Here is a 17,762-nt window from a genome sequence, read left to right as displayed (position 1 = left end):
GTGCCCCCTGCCACACTCCAGGGGGCAGCTCCTACACTGGGGCTGACCTTGCAGTGCAGTGCCTGTTGACCCAGCGCCCCCCTCCTCCCCTCAATTAGAGTAACTAGTGGTGTTGACTTGCTACTCTGAGAAGCATGATTGGCGTTCCAGACCTGAGCTACCAGCTCCCTGCTCAGCCCCCATCTAGCACGCACTGGGAACAGAATTTAGCTCAGTGACAACTGTGGCTCCAGCAGTGACCCAATCTGAGGCTCCTAGATCATGTGCTCCCCTAGGCTGGTTCAGCCACCCCAGCTGAGACAGGAGCAGGTTCTGGGGCAGCGGCAGCAGCAGCCGCTTTCTTCTTTGCCTCCTCCTTGAGCTGTTTCTTCTCCATCTCCTGCACCAGCTCCTGGAATTTGGCACTGCGGTAGTCCACCTTGTGGCCAAAACGCTCCTGGGCCTCGGCCAGCAGATGCTCCCGCCAGGCATTGTCCTCCCACTCCTTCTCTTTGCATGCTGCCTTCTCCCGCCGCCAGTCCTCGATCATCTGCAGCATCTTGGCCTCCTTTCCAAGGCAGGAACAACAGCAATTGCATTTATAGTACAATCTGGAGTTGGACTTCATTCTTTAACTGCCTCTGGCAGATTGGTCCTGCGTTGCTGGTACCAGGTCAGAGTCCCCAGACCTAGCTTAGCTATGTGGTGTTGATAGTGACATGCTACATTACTGCTGATGGCAGGGATTCTCCCATCAGTATAGGTAATCCACCTCCCTGGGAGGGGTTAGCTAGGTCAATGGAAGAATTCTTCCATGAACTGAGCACAGTCTATAGCTGGGGTTTGGTTTGTTTAACTGTCGCCCGCCGCGTAGACACAGCCAGTTGACAGAAGACTGCTTCTGTCGACATAGCTAATATTGTCCGGAAAGGGGGTGTTCCTACATAAACAGAAAAAGCCCATTGTCAGTGTAGGCTGCACCTACACTATGGGGCAATCCTAAGGTATGTCTACAGTGCAATAAAACACCTGCATCTGGCCTGTGTCAGCTGACTTGGGCTCATGGGGCTATCAAATTGCAGTGCAGATGTATGGGCTCAGTCTGGAGCCTGGGCTCTGGGACCACACAAGGGGGAGGGTCCGAGAGCCTGGGCTCCAACCCAGACATCTACACTGCAAATTTAGAGTCCTGTAGCTAGAGTCTCACAAGTCCGAGTCAGCCGATATTGGCCAGCTGTGGGTGTTCATTACACTGTAAACATACCCATAGTGTAGATGTATGCTAAAAGCTACACTTAGTCTCTACTTTGAGAGGCAGGCAGAGGCAGTGAAATTTCACTTTAAATGAGTGAAATATTTTCTGCAAAATGTGGTCTTCTAGCAGCTGAACTACCACGATCTGAAGTGCCTCAGATGCATGGGCTCAAACACTGAAAAATAAATCTTGAAGCATACATGTTTGCGTACAGTAAGCACTAGAGTAGGGATCGGCAGCCTTTGGCACGTGGTCCGCCAGGGTAAGCACCCTGGCAGGCCGGGCTGGTTTGTTCACCTGCCGCGTCCGCAGGTTCAGCTGATCGCGGCTCCCACTGGCCGCGGTTCGCCGTCCCGGGCCAATGGGGGCTGCAGGAAGCGGCGCGGGCCGAGGGACGTACTGGCCACCGCTTCCTGCCACCTCCATTGGCCTGGAGCAGCGAACCGCGGCCAGTGGGAGCTTCGATCAGCCGCACCTGCGGACGCGGCCCGTAAACAAACTGGCCCGGCCCGCCAGGGTACTTACCTTGGTGGGCCGCGGGCCAAAGGTTGCTGATCCCTGCACTAGAGTCTACTTACACCATACATTGGCCCGCCACCCTGTGATACTCATGTGAAAATGGACACAGTGGTGCTCAATTTTAAAACAACCAGTTTAGTATAATTCACAAGTGCATCCTATTTTCTGTCAGATGCTGTATCACTTACTGCTTGAAGGTCCTAGAAATACTTATTAAAAAGTAAGGTGTATTAACTGTTTGAACATCATTTCTCTTGGTTTGAAATAACACCATTAATAAGATGTAGTTTAGATTATTCTGACAGTGTTTTCAAATCTCTTGTGAGTATAATGATATTAAAAGTGAATGCTTCCTAGTGTTATGCCAGCTCCACTTTGAGTTATGTCAGAATACAAATATATCTAATTAATGGTTAAAGTTCTAAAAGAGCCTTCAGTATCTATTGGTAAATAATGCTTGTTCATATAGTAATTCATCCATGTCCAAAATATCCATATAAGGCAGTGGGGTGTAAGAACAGCTGTTATGATTTAACTATACTTTGAATACACTCCTTTTAAAAGGCTTACTTGTTCTGAACATGTAGCTGAGTCTAAGTGAAGTGTGGTGTTCTTAAGTTGTACAACTAATCTATAAACAAATTTAGTATTTTTATTTGTAATGTGTCAGTTCAAAAGATAAGTATGGAGTTTATTCATGTTAAGGAAAGTATTTGGAAAACTACCTTTGGCAGTTGAGTCTACGAGGGACAGCCATTTTACCTAAATGACATTGTTTTAAAATAAAAACAGCCAACACATTTGTTTGGAACCTTTGGTCTACAGGACCAAGAACTAGGTTTTCTGTTAAAAGAAATGAAATTTATGTATGGTGAATTGATCCAAATACTTAAAGTTAGGAAGCAAAACAAGCCAGGCTATCCACACTTAAAACTGATATGGAAGTCTTTACTCCCCTCTCTGCAGGCACACACCTTATTAACATTGATAGAGCTACCTGTGTCTTGAATGTTGAGTTGATTCTAGATCCATAATTAGATTACAGCCTTAAGACTACTTGATTTTGTTTTGACACAACCCACTACTATTAAATGTATTGTATGACGTTTACAGACTAAGTTGAAGTCCATTTTTTAAAATGAAGATTTGAGTTATTTTGGAAAAACATGTGACAAGATTTTTTCTTTAAAAAAGAAAAGAAAGCACAAATGTATGTAAGCAAAAACTTTAGATTTAAAACATCAACCTGGGAATAAAGTCAGGCTCATAGGAATACCTATGGCTGAATTACAAGTGCAAAATGGGGAGTGAAAATGGCAAGACTGCTGTGAAGTAGCTCTGAGTGGGTATTATGTTTCTGTCCAATTAATTTGCATTGGTCTTTAGAAAAGTTACAGAGAAAAACCCTTTTCATTTGCTAAATTCAATAAAACTATATAACTTGTTTTAGTTGGGACTTTCTTCTGGTGTTAGTGAATTTACAGCATAATAGTAAATTGATACTAGTGATCTCATAGCAAATTAAAGTCATTTGGGTAACTAGATATAGCAAGTGTAAGGAATCCAGGGCATTGTCCTTATCAACAGTAAATCCTGTTCCTTAAATCCTTTTAATCACATCTAATTTTTAGCCTGTCTATTCCATTTTCAGCACACTTACATTTTGTATGTAGAAAACCATGGTAGATTATCCATCTCTTGAGCCACATTAGAATGTGACACGCAATACAGCATTCCCACTCCCCCAAAAGAGAGGGCCTTGCCTCCTGTTCCTCTGTCAGAGAATAGGAAGTGGTACCAAGCCCAGAATGTTCATAGCCAAATGTTCAAAAGTGGGTAGTGTTTGTCCAGCTGGAAAGGTTTGACCCATTTTCGAGAAGTGCAGAGAACCCACAGTTCCTATTCATCCCGTTCAAGATCATCTAGTCTGACCTATATCTCACAGGTCATTAAATTGCACCCAGTTACCCCTGTATTGAGCCAAATAACTTGGTTTGCTTAAAGTATAACATCCAGTATGGAATGATTTGAAGACACCAAGAGATTGAGACGCCACCACTTCCCAATGGTAGTTTGTTCCAATGGCTACTCACCCTGTTAAAACAAAAACAAACAAACAACTGTACAATTGTGCCTAATTTGAATATCTTTCATCCACTTCCAGCCACTGGTTCTGACTCTCTCTGCTAAAGAGCCCTTTAGTACCTGGTATTCTCTCCCCATGAAAAGGTACTTAAACATTGATCAAATCACCTCTCAATCTTTTTGATAAAGAGCTCAGTCAGTTTAGTTTAAGTCACTCACTGTAAGGCATTTTCTCTAGCCCTCAAATAATTTGTGGGGCTATTTTTGGCAAGCTCAATTTTTCAACATAACATTTTAAAAAGTAACACCAGAACTGGATGCAGAATTCCATGATCAGTCTCACCCATGCTGTGTGTAGAGGTAAAGTAGCCTCACTACTCCCCTGCATATAAAAAAAACCAACAAAGTCCACAAGTGTCTGAAGAGGAGGGGAAACAGTTGTGGGGCAACCTTTATTCCAAAGCTTTTTTAGTTAAGGACTCTTTTGTAAGAAAACCCTAGTATCTTTATTCTGAAAATGGAGAAGCTCTACCATAAACGGGCCTAAGTGACACATTCCTGCCACGTTAGTACTTAGAAGCTGAGATTTACAGCTGTTTCATTTTCTTTTGAAAATGGCTTCTTTGACTTCTAAGTAACATTTTGCACCGGACAATGAAGAACTCAGTCAGGTGCACTCAGGAGATACAGACTCCACTCAGTTGATGAAATGGAACAGTAGAAATCACCCATCATTTGCAATAACGGAGTGAAAGAGCATACTGTCGTCACTGAAGTACTGATAGAAAACAGAGGTCCAGGTGGGAGCTAAACAGCACACCAAAGTTGAAAAACAATTCCTGAGCTAGAAACATGTAAAAATCCTTGGCTGCTCACATACAAATGAGTGATCCACTAATGCTATAGAATAGGTGAACAAATGCACATTTGACAGGTTAGTCAAATTGTTCTACTGCATTGTTGGTGAGTAGTGATCTGTCTTCACTTCTCTACCTACCAAAGCAAAAATGCTTGAGAGCTGATATTTCATACATTAGAGGGTAGTAAGGCTGCACACAAGCTCCCGGGGATATGGAAGAGCAAGTATGTCATAGGAAGGTGTCCTCAAGAAATGCCCAAAGAGACTTTTTCTGCCTTCTTATAGCCATCTTTACTTTCTGTCTTCACAATCTGCTATTCTTCATTTTTATAAAGTTCAATTCTGAACAGGAATCTCTTCGCAATCAGCCTGAGTTACATTCAGGGTCCTCAGACACCTCCAATTCTAGCGCCAGAGTTACAAAGTGACCGTTTCTCAAAGCTGCCTAACATTCTAGCAGTAAGAATGTATATTAACAATTATGGCTCATTCTGACTCATGTTAAAACCCTTTAACCTATGCTCAATTTAAGTCACCCACCATAACAATGTTAAAGTTAATTTGTATTTAGATGTACGTGTTAGTCCATTTATTTAAAGAGGTACTTTAGGACTTATTAGCTGTATGGGAGGATTTGTTTACTAATATAATTACCAATTTGAAAATGACACATACCACACCTGTAATGGAGACAGGTCAAATCTATTCTACTCTGATTTGAAGTGCCCTAAATCCTACTGTTCTTGTTTCATCACAAGCATGGATTTCATTTTGTTCAGTTGTTTTCCCATCCACAATAAGTTGTCAAGAAAAAGCTGAATGAATAGTAGGTGCAAAAAAAGGAAAGTTTATTTGAAATTCATATCTTCTATTTACAAACAGTAGCATTTTTATACAAGATCAATGTAGGTTATTCGTTCACTGTGGAGTGATCAATTTTTAGCCTGTGGTTTGATCCATCAATATTTATATATTCTTTTATTATAAAACCTATCAAGTACACAAGTCATTTTAGTCTATATAAGCTCTTATATTAAACTCAGCTATTGGATGTGAAGACAATGCAAGTTGGTCGTAAAATGGCACTATCGTGATCACTTACAAAATGACTGTATTAATGATACTTTACATTTATATAGCATTTTCTCCAAGGATCTCAGAGTACTACAAAAACAGGTCAAACAGCTTTTTCCTAAATGGGAAATTGAGGAAGAGAGATTAAATGGTGTGTCATTAGGTCATATGAGTCAGTAAAAGTGAACCCACATCTATCAATTCTCAGTTCTCTACTCTCAATTTGCATTGAGCAAAGTAGCTCAGTTTATTTTAAATGGGTATTACCAAGATAACAGGTGTGACTATATGACAAGGTTGCTTGTGGTGGTGGGGGGCTGAGCTCAGCAGCCTTGGGGCTCACTTCTAGTTTATATCATACATTCTTCAAATCTCATGCTTCAGGGTTTCAGCTGGCTACCTTCAGGGGTCAGGAAGGGATGTTTTTTTAATGATGTCCTTCCTAAAGCATCAGGGATGCCCACAGCTGGAGATGAGACACTGGACAGGAAGGACCAGGGCTCTGAGGTGACACGGAGTAGTCTCTCTCTCAGGTGCTTGGCTGGCTGGTTCTGGCTCACATGTAACTGGTGTAACGGATCACCATACGTGGGGCTCGGAAGGAACTTTCCCCCAGTCAGATTGGCAGTGACCTTGGGGGGAAGAGAGGGGGCCGGTTCACCTTCTGCTGCAGCATGTGGGTGCGGGTCACTTGCCAGGATTATCTGGCTATATCTCACTTAAATCATTTCCCTGGCTTAGGCATTGGCCTGTGGCACTTAATAGTTTAGTCTCCTGTGGGCTGTACTATTTTAGTTTAATTTAGGTTGTTGGGTTGTGTGCGGGTGCTGGCCTGTGATATAGAGCCAGTCCGATTAGATGATCTGGTAGTCCCTTCTGGTCTTGAATTCTGACTATGACCACATGGAACAACAGATTAATGGAAATTACCTGAACTCCGGCTGAGAGCAATATAGACTGACCTCTTCAGTTTGAAATGTTTTTGCTTAGACTAGCTCTTTTTGGTTTCTACTCTTTCTGCTTAGAAGCAATTTACCAGTCATCAATTTGTTTATCATGGTCTTCTTGTAACGTACATTTTACCCAGGGAGCTGCAGAAGCCTGGATTCTAGTCAGGAAATATATTTAGAAAACGAAGTGGAGGTGGTATGGCAAAAGCACAATATGTTGCCATAAAAAGAACCTCAGCGTTCTTTCTCTCTAAGGCCACTGAAGAAAGTCTTATGGAAGTGATTTAAGATACCCGTTGTTTTAATCAGACATCAACTCCCTTAAATGACAAAAGCATAAAGTCTTTGAGAAAGTTCCTTGCCTGGTGGCACAGTGGTGAAAGGCCAACAACAGATTGCACATATAGGCCACAAAAGCCTCAAATGCAGGAATAGCACCAAACTGGTAAGAAACAGGTATCAGGCTTTTATCTCTTGTAGATGCTGCTGGACCTGCAAAAGTAGAACAGATGTGGATTAGTTACATTACCACAGGCACGCAATATATATTGGCTAAACAAACCTTAAAGTGAAAATCTATGTACCATCTTAATGTCTGGCCTCCTGTTCTTTTTTTCATTCAGACACTGACTAGCAACTGAATACATTTTGTCAATGGAAATGGTGTCCCAATCACTCATTTTTTCATCAACATAATCTTCAATTGTCTTTTCCTCATCTTCAATTTCTTCTTTGATACTTAACTGTAAGAGAATTTGGTAGTGTTAAAACTGTTTTGAGTAGAACAACTTTTTAAAAGGAGCAGTGAGGTTTAAACTTGTGAGTACTTTACATTTTTCTGAGAGATAGGGTGGGTGAGGTAATATCTTTTATTGGATCAATTTCTGTCGGTAAAAGACACAAGCTTTAAATACGTGCATGCGTGTATGCACAGACGTAGAGGACCAAAAAAAAAAAAAAAAAGCCACCATGGCTAAACAGCAGAGTAGGAAACACAGTTACAGGCAAAAAGGCATCCTTTAAAAATTGGATATCAACTCCTATTGAGGACAAGAGAAAGGAGCATAATCTCTGGCAAGTGTAAAAATATAACTAGGCAGCCAAAAAAGAATCTGAAGAGCAACTAGCAAAAAGACATAAAAACTAACAGCAATTTTTTTTTTTAAAGTACATCAGAAGCAGGAAGCCTGCCAAACAACCAGTGGGGCCATTGGACAATCAAGGTGAGAAAGGAGCACTCAAGGAAGACAAGGCTGTTGTAGAGAAGCTAAATGAATTCTTTGCATTGGTCTTCACTGCAGAAGATGTGAGGGAGATACTCATGCCCGAGCCATTCTTTTTAGGTGACAAATCTGAAGAACTGTCCCAGATTGAGGGGTCAATAAAAGAGGTTTTGGAACAAATTGATAAACTAAACAGTAATAAGTCACCAGGCCTCTTCATCCAAGAGTTCCAAAGGAAATCAAATATTAAATTGCACAACTATTAACTATGATATGTAACCTATCGCTTAAATCAGCCTCCATACCAGATGACTGGAGGGTAGCTAATGTAAAGCCAATTTTTATAAAGGGCTACAGAGGCGATCCTGGCAATTACAAGCCTAATTTTGGTACCAGGCAAATTGGTTGAAACTATAGTAAAGAACAAAATTATCAGACACGTAGATGAACACAATATGTTGGGGAAAAGACAACACTGCTTTTGTAAAAGGAATTCATTCCTCACCAATTTATTACAATTATTTGAGGGGTCAACAAGCATGTGGACAAAGGTGATCCAGGTAATACAGTGTACTTGGACTTTCAGAAAGCCTTTGACAAGGTCCCACACCGACTGCTCTTAAGCAAAGTAAGCAGTCATGGAATAATAGGGACGGTCCTCTCATGGATCAGTAACTGGTTAAAAGACAGGAAACAAGAGATAGGAATAAATGGATAGTATCACAATGGAAAAGAGGTAAATAGTGGGGTCCCCCAAGAATCTGTACTGGCACCAGTGCTGTTCAACATATTCATAAATGATCTGGAAAAGGGGTAAACAGTGAGGTGGCAAAGTTTGCAGACAATACAAAATTACTCAAAATGGTAATGCCCACAGCTGACTATGAAGAATTACAAAGGGATCTCACAAAACTGGGTGACTGGGCAACTAAATGGCAGATGAAATTCAAAGCCGATAAGTGCAAAGTAATGCACACTGGAAAACATAATCCCGACTATACATACAAAATGATGGGGTCTAAATTAGTTGATACCACTCAAGAAAGAAGTCTTGGAGTCATCGTGGTTATTTCTCTGAAAACATCTGCTCAATGTGCAGCAGCAGTCAAAAAAGCTAACAATATTAATAACCGTTCGGAAAGGGATAGATAAGATAGAAAATATCATAACGCCCCTATATAAATCCATGGTATGCCCACATCTTGAATACTGCATATTGTTCTAGTCGCCCCATTTTAAAAAAGATATATTTGAATTCGAAGAGGTACAGAGAAGGGCAACAAAAATGATTAGGGGTATGGAACAGCGTCCATCTGAAGAGAGATTAAAAAGACTGAGAATGTTCAGTTTGGAAAAGAGATGACTAAGGGGGGATATGATAGAGCTCTATAAAATCATGAAAGGTGTGGAGAAAGTGAACAGGGAAGTATTATGTGAAGGGGTAAACAACACAAGAACCAGGGAGTCACCCAATGAAATTAATAGGCAGCAGATTTAAAACAAACATAAGAAAGTACTTCTTCACACAGTCAACCTGTGGAACTCATTGCCAGGGGATGGTATGATGGCCAAAAGAATAACTGGGCTCAGAAAAGAATTACATAAGTTTGTTGTGGATAGCCATTGATGGATCTATTTGCCAAGATCATCAGGGATGCAACCCCATCCTCCGGGTGTCTCTACATCTCCCCCTGCAAGAAACTGGGACTGGACGACAGGGGGATGGATCATTCAATAATTGCCCTGGTCTGTTCACTCCCTCTGAAGCATCTGGTAGTGGGAGATGTAGAGACACCAGGAATATGGGGTTGCATCCCTACGTTCTTTTAATACAAACTTAGTATAAGTTAATTATTTCAGTATAAATTCCATTTTAAATAGAAGTTGTAAAGCAATTTTCTGCTTTAGATGGAACACAAGCTGTGAACTTTTACCCAGTTAAGGCTCAACAGTCCCTTACTGAGTTCCCCAATTCTCCTGTTTGCAAAACAAAGATGTGATAGCTGTTATGAGATAGCTAAATTTACTTCAGGAAATGATGAAGGATGCATGATGGAGTGTGACTGGTTCCTTTCTTTTGTTAGGAAAGGATTTACTTCTATGGAATTGTTGAGGCCCTTTTCCCAGATGTTGATGCCATGTGTCGCCCGTGGCCCAGAGGGGTAGGATAGGGCAGCTTCCTCAAAACTGGCCTTGTGTTTTTCCTATTCTTGATAAGGCTCTCTCCCACTAGCTCAAGAAACAAGGGTTCCTGCATTACTCCTGAAAGACGACTTTGGCAACTGGATGCAGTGTCAGTACCTCCTGGGTGGCAAAGCTGGGACTTCTCCAAACTGGAAACTATGGTTTATTATAAAACAATTCTGGGATGAGGAGAAAAAAAAAAGTAAGTACCAGTAACTGTGGCTCCCGGTTTTCATCTATTGGTGAAAGCCCAGTTATTATTTCCAGTAAAACCTACAAGAAAACCAAAAGAGGTAACAGCTAGGAAAGCATCCAGAAACAGTTAACACATAAATAATTTGAAACAAAGGAACAAGATCTTCTGTTTATATTTATAACAGTTTCAAGTGCAAGTCCCTAGGATCACGGCTTGCAAAGAAGAGTGCATTTTTGGACATAACTGGCTGACTCTTGCCTCTCATTTCCCCCCATTTCTGGAAGAGCAGGTGAACTCCTTGTCTTCTCTCACCCCATCCCTCCTAATGAGGTTCTCCATTTTCTCCCTCTCCTGCCTAGCTGATGGGAGAAATTGGTTTGTCACCCCATCTCTATTTCCCTTCCATTTTCACCTTGTGTGGGCATTCCCTGGAGTTCTTCCCCTGACCCCATATGGTGGTGTTCATTTTTCCTATTTACCACCCCCTTCCTCCCCAGCAGGTGGTAGGTGTTTTTCAGGTACTTAAACATTCTTCCTTGTCTTTTCATCCCCCAAGCTGACAGTCGGAAAGCAGGAGTTGACAGCTCTTGTGATGCTGGATAATCTGTTCATATTTGGGTTCACCACTTTCCTGAATAGAGCAAGGAGCACTAACACTCCACTCATACTGATTTACGAGCAAGCTAGGCAAGAGGGGCATCAATTACTGTGCTTCAGCAGCACACAGCATTCAGGTTTGGGGTTGTTTGTTTTAAAAGCAGAAAAGTAAGAGAACCAGTTCCCTGTTCTAAACTGTGCAAGTGAAAACCATATTTAACATATAAATGTAACATCTTAAGGATTGTAAAGCCAGGATTAAATCTAATTGGAACGTAAGTTTGTGATCTTACACTGATGTTCCACAGCATCAAACTCACTTTTCAGCAGAATAGCAGCCACCAGTAGTAGATTTAAATGCCAGTTCTAATTAAGTAGCATTTTCAAATACCTTCAAACAGCGCAACAAAACAAATATATTTACTCTTCAGGTACAAAGTGGTTTCCTTCAATCAGTAAACACGGTATATGCAAAACAAAATAGTGACAAATGCTGGGTTTTCCGTTTCATGAACTCTGGCTTGTAAACGTTTTTCATTTCTAAAAAGGAAGCAAGTACAACAGTTTTCTATTTGCTACTCACCACACCAAAACTGAAAATATCAGATTTGGGTGTTATCTCTCCACGCAGCGCTTCGGGTGCCATATAGGCTGCTGTTCCCACAATTCTATCGGTCATGATGGTTTGTGTGAATTTCACAGATGCCCTTGCAAGTCCAAAGTCAGAAATTTTTGGCACAAATAATTCATTTAGTAAGATATTTGCACTGAAAAACAAAAATAATGTTCTCTGTAGTAGTGGAATAACTCTATGTTTTCTATCACACTTCAAAAAGCGTTTAAACATCTGTACCTGAACTGTACTCACTATTTTAATGGATATTTGGAATCTGGAGAACTCTCTGAAGTTGATGATTTACTTTAGTAAGCAAAATATATGCAAGTGATCTTTGATGGGAATCTACCATAACTATCAAAACAAACTGCTCACTAAATAAACCAGTAACTGGCTGGCCAGCAGACTAATCCATGCACAAGCTCTCTTGGAGACTAACAGGGAGCATAACTAAAGTACAGAAACTACTTAAAGGCTACTAATCCTGTTACATTCATGTCCCAAAATTCTAGGCACAGCTTGAATACTCCTCCTTTAAACTGGTCGCAGTTAGACGAGAACTGACTTTTGGATACACTCAGCAATCACACATCAGCTGTTCTACAGTGGCAGCTCACACCACCTTGACAGGAGCAAAGTTTTAGAACTCTAGCTATGGAAATTCTCATCTGGCCACATCTTTGAAGCACAGACCCAAAAATAGTATGATAGAAATCTTTTGCAGGAAAAGTTCATGTCCTTGAATAATTTTTTGAAGTGATGTTTTGAAGGTCTGTTCAGTCTCACTAAGATTTCATTTGTGGAGGAAAGATGAAGCAGACTTTGGAAAGAGACACCATACTCAAGAGAGAGAAAGTATGTTCACACAGTGCAAGCATTAGGTGTAAAACAAAATCCAGAAAGACAGTATAATGAAGAGCAAGTTGCAAAGCCACTACGATACTTTGGAAAATGTGAAAAGATTTGGGGTCAATTACTTTGCATAAAACTGTTCTGTATACATATGTAGCTATTCTGATATTCTCATAGGTAAATCACTGTGAAATAAAGTTGTCTTTAAAATGACTGACAAACAGGCCTTGAAATCTTAGGTAAACAGTCCTGATATAGAAAAATAGAAAACATTGTGATAAGAATTCTATCAAAGTGGTATTTGTAAGAACTAGCCAACCTTGGCAAAGAGGACATACGTCACTTATCTTCTAATCTATTCTCTTCTCTCTCTAAAATGCACTCCATGGGAAAATTTGTGGGCATTACTGAGCATTAGCAGTTTTTACCTTTTAACATCTCTGTGAATATGATTGTTTTCATGCAAAAAGCTGATGCCATTTGCTGTACCTTGAGCAATGTTACACCTTGCACTCCAAGGAATTGGTGCAGTGTCATCCTTAAAAGAGAAAGGGGAGGGAGGGAGTGAAAATACATCAATATATGTATTTTATTTACAAATATGGGTCCCAAAAGAAGAGGTAGATCTATGGAGGACTAGTTAGTACAGGTTCCTTTATTCTTCATTCACTACATCAGTTTCTGCTCTCCACCCAAAAAAAATGTGCTTGTAATGGTAACTGAGAAGTCTGAGGTCTGGTCTATGTTTACAATTTAGGTCAACATGTCTACAGCGCTCAGGGGTGTGAAAAAAACCTATTGAGTCCCACAGCTATGCCTACCTCATCCCCGCATAGACATGGCTAGCTCAATGGAAGAATGCTTGTGTCGACTTAACTACTGGGGGAGGTGGTGTTCCTCTGGTGACAGAAAAATCCCTTCCGTTGCTGTAGGCTGCATCTACACTATGGTGCCGTAGCTGTGCTGCTATAGTCCCTGTAGTGCAGACATGATCTGATTTCTGATCTAGGAACATTTCTATACCTGAAAGGGGAACATAACAATCAGATACAGACAAAAGTGTCTGCACCACATTAGAAGACAGATGAAGGCCTCCTAATGCTGCATTAAACTCTTGAATAGCAGTACAGAGGCCTGATCCCAAGTCAATGGAAAGACTTGAAATCAAGGGAGTTAGGCATCTAGTGGGATTGTCAAAAATGCCTAGGTGCCCATCTGCATCTTAAGGCACCTAAATACATTTTAAAATGTGGCCCCTAGTGACTAAGGGCTTGTCTATACTTACCGCGCTGGTTCGGCGGCAGGCAATCGAACTTCTGGGTTTGATTTATCGCGTCTTGTCTGGACGCGATAAATCGAACCCAGAAGTGCTCGCCGTCGACTCCGGTAATCCTGCTCGGCGCGAGGAGTACGCGGAGTCGACGGGGGAGCCTGCCTGCCACGTCTGGACCGCGGTAAGTTCGAACTAAGGTACGTCGACTTCAGCTATGTTATTCACGTAGCTGAAGTTGCGTACCTTAGTTCGAATTGGGGGGTTAGTGTAGACCAAGCCTTAGACACTTATGTATCATTAAAATGGGGGTGGGGAGGAAGCATGAAAAAAGTAAGAAATTAGAAGCAAAGTTCATTTTGCTTCTGTCTCCTTTTGGGTCTAAAACAGGAAGATAGCTTGGGGGGAGGGATAGCTCAGTGGTTTGAGCATTGGCCTTTTAAACCCAGGGTTGAGAGTTCAATCCTTGAGGGGGCCACTTAGGGATCTGGGGCAAAATCAGTACTTGGTCCTGCTAGTGAAGGCAGGGGGCTGGACTTGATGACCTTTCAAGGTCCCTTCCAATTCCAGGAGATACGATATCTCCATTTATTTATTTAAGATTACATGGAGTTTAGTAAAGAGACTATAGTCTATAAAAAGCTGGTTTCAGAAACTCCAAGAATAAAAATTTAAAAAGCTTGTCTCTGCAATCTCAAAAGACTGATTATCTTTAAAACAGAAGATATAGAAATATTATTTATATCACTGGGACATCTATCATCACTCCACTTGAGGCCAATTAATTTCTGTGCTAAACGGATAGCAGACACTTTAGATTTTAACCATCCCTTGTGATTCCCTCAGTACTGATAGAACACAGCAAGCCCCAACAAACAATTCTATATGACAGATCAAGATCTAAACTCCAGAGAGTAGGTTTGGGATGCCAAATAAACTTGAAGAGACACTGTTTATCATTAGGTCATTAACACTTTTTCCTTATCTCTCAAGTGACCTAGGGAAGAGGAAACATTTTAGGATAATTAAAGACCTGACTTTGTAATTAGGGCAAACTCATTTGGATGTATTAAAATCTGAAGTGATAATAATCTGATGTTTCATTTCTCCTGCATTGCTTTCAACATTGGTCTGACAGTTTTAGATGCTTTCAGTAGGTCATTTTAAAGACTAATAAATGTTTCTCTCTTTCTTCACATGGGTAGCAATATATAGATTTGTCAGGTTACATTTCCTCTTCCCACCCCTTCTTATTTTAAGAACTGCATTAGGTTGTTTCAAAACTTGCTCTTTATTGCTTTGATTTTAGCCACATACCGGCAATCGCCAAATTGCAAAACGAAGAGCTAACTACATTGGCAACAATTACATTCTAGATTTTATTTCAGCCTCAGCAGTCGCAACATCACATCTACACAACCAGAACAAATTGTTCCAGTCAATAAACATGAATGACAAAGTGAAAAGCTAATGTTCCTCCATTAAATGATTGCAAACGTACAATTTACCAGCACAAGATTTTCACTTTGGTTCATGGCACTAATTATGCTGGGAGAATGCTGACATTTAACTCCTCCCATCCGTAGCCGAGTCAGCCACCTAGGGAAGAGGATTGACATGAATTCCCCTTTCTCCAGCTCAGCTCAGCCTAGGCTCTGTGTAGTGAAGGGGATGAGCCAAGAAAGCAGTGCCAAGTACCCAAGGAGTTCTTGAAAGTCAGCAAGCATAATAAACATTCCGACAACCCCTCATTTCCCGCTCTGGTCATTGGATGGAGAAGCCTTGGGGACATAATAGGGAATAAGCTTGGTCTCTCCCTTGCATGCAAGGTCCTGGCCTATTTCTGCCTCCCATTCAGACTAAGAGTGCTCTGCCCAGCTCCCTCTTTCCCTAGTGCTGATTCTTGAGGTTACAGGAGACAAATAGCAAAAGATTTTCACACATACCCCTTCCAAAGAAAGAGGCTTGTCTACAAGCCAACTTGCATCAGTTTAAAGTGTTTTTTTGGTTGTTTTTAAACAGATTTATTTACACAAGCACAAGTTGGTACACCAAGACACGCAGGGCTTGTCTACACTCAGATGTTGCATTAGTTTTAAGTCAGTTTTTAATATGATTTTACTAAACTGATACAAATCTAAGTGGATACTTTTATAGTGGGTTAACCCTGGTTTATAATGGCTTAGTTTGGGGCTTGCACCAGTTTAACTAAATTTGTTTAAAGTCACACCTTTAATAAAAACAGTGAGATTGTCTTTTACACCAGACTTTATTTCAGTTTAGCTTGATCAGTTTTCTACAGGATTAAGCTAAACTGAAATAACCTACTCTTAAACCAAAATAAAGAATATCTATAAGCAGACTTGCAGTTTAAAAAAAAAAAACTAAACTAAAAAAAATCAATTTTAAAAAAATCCCCAACAAACACCTTTTCTGAAACTGGTGCACGTCTGTGTGTAGTCTAGACTGGCATTTAAAGTCTTAACACTGACATAGTGGTTAGCTTGCTTATTTCATGTCTACAGGTAAAGTCTATTTAAAAAGTTACATTATAGTTTTTCTTAAATGATTAGATTTTCTTAGACAATTGTTTCCCTCTTGAGACTAATGCAAAAGAAACCAGTCACCAATGTCAGAAAGATGTGATCTTTCAGGTCTCTTTTCCTGAACAGGAAGTTCTTGAGATGAATGTGTATACTGTCAATTTATAATCTTTGAATAACTAGTTTTATTTTCTCCCTCATGTAGGTAGCTGCACATGTGCCAAAGACGGATGGCATTTATTAGTTACTAGGAGGCTCAAGCCTACAGGATAAGTCATTTCCCTAGATCAAAAGGAAGAATTTTACTTACAGAAAATATTTATTGCTTAAATACTACTCTTCTGCTTGCTAAGCCTGGTTTACAGTTTTTGACACTGACTCCCATGCTCTAGAAGTTTCAACTGATGTTACAAGGACAGAGACTAGGGCAAGAAACAAAGACTTAGATGCTGTATGCCTGACAAAAAATGGTTACAATGGACAGGGTGGGAAAAGAGCAACTTATCACAAAAGATAATAGATTGCTCTATGAATGATGCCATTTAAAAACCAAAGAACTCTGGCACTCACTGATAACAAAGTTACAGGTTTTTAAACATTTCACAAAACTTTCAGACTTTTTTCAGTCTCTCGGGGAGCTGCCATTTTTCAGACAGGTTGTTAAAGACAATGGTCTAGCTTGTTCTAATTAATTAATATTATATCTGATCTCTTAATAAGTTAAAATGTTTGTACAAAATGTTAACTGTATTTGCCTTCCAGCTGGAACATAGTAGAATATCATAGCTTGACCACTTCAAATCCATTAGTGTCTCAAGGACATTAGAATAAACTTCTAGTCATTGACAGAAGTAGAAGACAAAGTTAGAAAAGTAATAATAAATCTCACTTACCAGACAAGCCAGTCTGTCAAGCAATGAACCATTGGGCATGTATTCGTAAACCAGACAGGGCTGATCACCATCACCTGAGAAACCAAGCAGTTCTACTAGGTTCTCATGTTGACATCTGTGGCAAAGAGAAACCTTAATTATTAGTTCTGCTGCATGATACTTCTAACATTTAGAAAAAAAAGTTTAGTCCTGTTAGTGGTTTGGTATGGATTATTGATTAATAAGACATCAGATAACTCAGCTCAATTAGTTTATTAATCAAAGGTAGATCAGCATAACCAGAGAGGTTCATACATTATCAATCTGTGGGAAACAGAGTTGTAGCAGTTCAGTCCGTCTCAAAGTGAGAGCTTAATTTGACCTATAGTTATAGTCCACTTGTTTATGACAAGTAGAAGATTAATATACCTTACTCCCCCTTTTTTTAAATCTAGCTTCATAACTATTTTTCAGGGTGCAAAGACATCAACCATATGCAACAACATTCCAAGTGTTAGTAGACTACGGAATACAAGTTGCAGGTAGAGACATGAACTGTTTTGTGCTAATGGTACCCAATACGGAGAGGGAGAGGGAGAGGGAGAGGGAGAGGGAGAGGGAGTGTGTGTGTGTGTGTGTGTGTGTGTGTGTGTGTGTGTGTGTGTGTGTGTGTGTGTGTGTGTGTGTG

At 40.5% G+C, this 17,762-nt stretch overlaps 1 protein-coding gene across 1 annotated transcript in view; it reads right to left on the bottom strand.

The window, feature by feature from the left end:
• Positions 1 to 5,538: 5,538 nt before the first annotated feature.
• Positions 5,539 to 17,762, bottom strand: part of IRAK4 (interleukin 1 receptor associated kinase 4) — a 20,161-nt gene continuing 7,937 nt past the window's right edge. Inside the window, exons 6-11 of the mRNA XM_026648761.1 lie at positions 17,096 to 17,210; positions 12,818 to 12,927; positions 11,505 to 11,688; positions 10,339 to 10,401; positions 7,306 to 7,464; positions 5,539 to 7,213 (exon numbers count right to left, since the gene is read on the bottom strand). Coding sequence (XP_026504546.1) covers positions 7,181 to 7,213; positions 7,306 to 7,464; positions 10,339 to 10,401; positions 11,505 to 11,688; positions 12,818 to 12,927; positions 17,096 to 17,210 — 664 coding nt within the window. The 3' untranslated portion in view covers positions 5,539 to 7,180. The remainder of the gene's footprint in view (positions 7,214 to 7,305; positions 7,465 to 10,338; positions 10,402 to 11,504; positions 11,689 to 12,817; positions 12,928 to 17,095; positions 17,211 to 17,762) is intronic.

The sequence above is a fragment of the Terrapene carolina genome, unplaced genomic scaffold (assembly GCF_002925995.2).
Source record: "Terrapene carolina triunguis isolate 2854851 unplaced genomic scaffold, T_m_triunguis-2.0 Scaffold68, whole genome shotgun sequence".
NCBI lineage: Eukaryota > Metazoa > Chordata > Testudines > Emydidae > Terrapene > Terrapene triunguis.
Note: the sequence above shows the minus strand (reverse complement) of the source record. Positions and strands in the feature narration are given on the sequence as shown.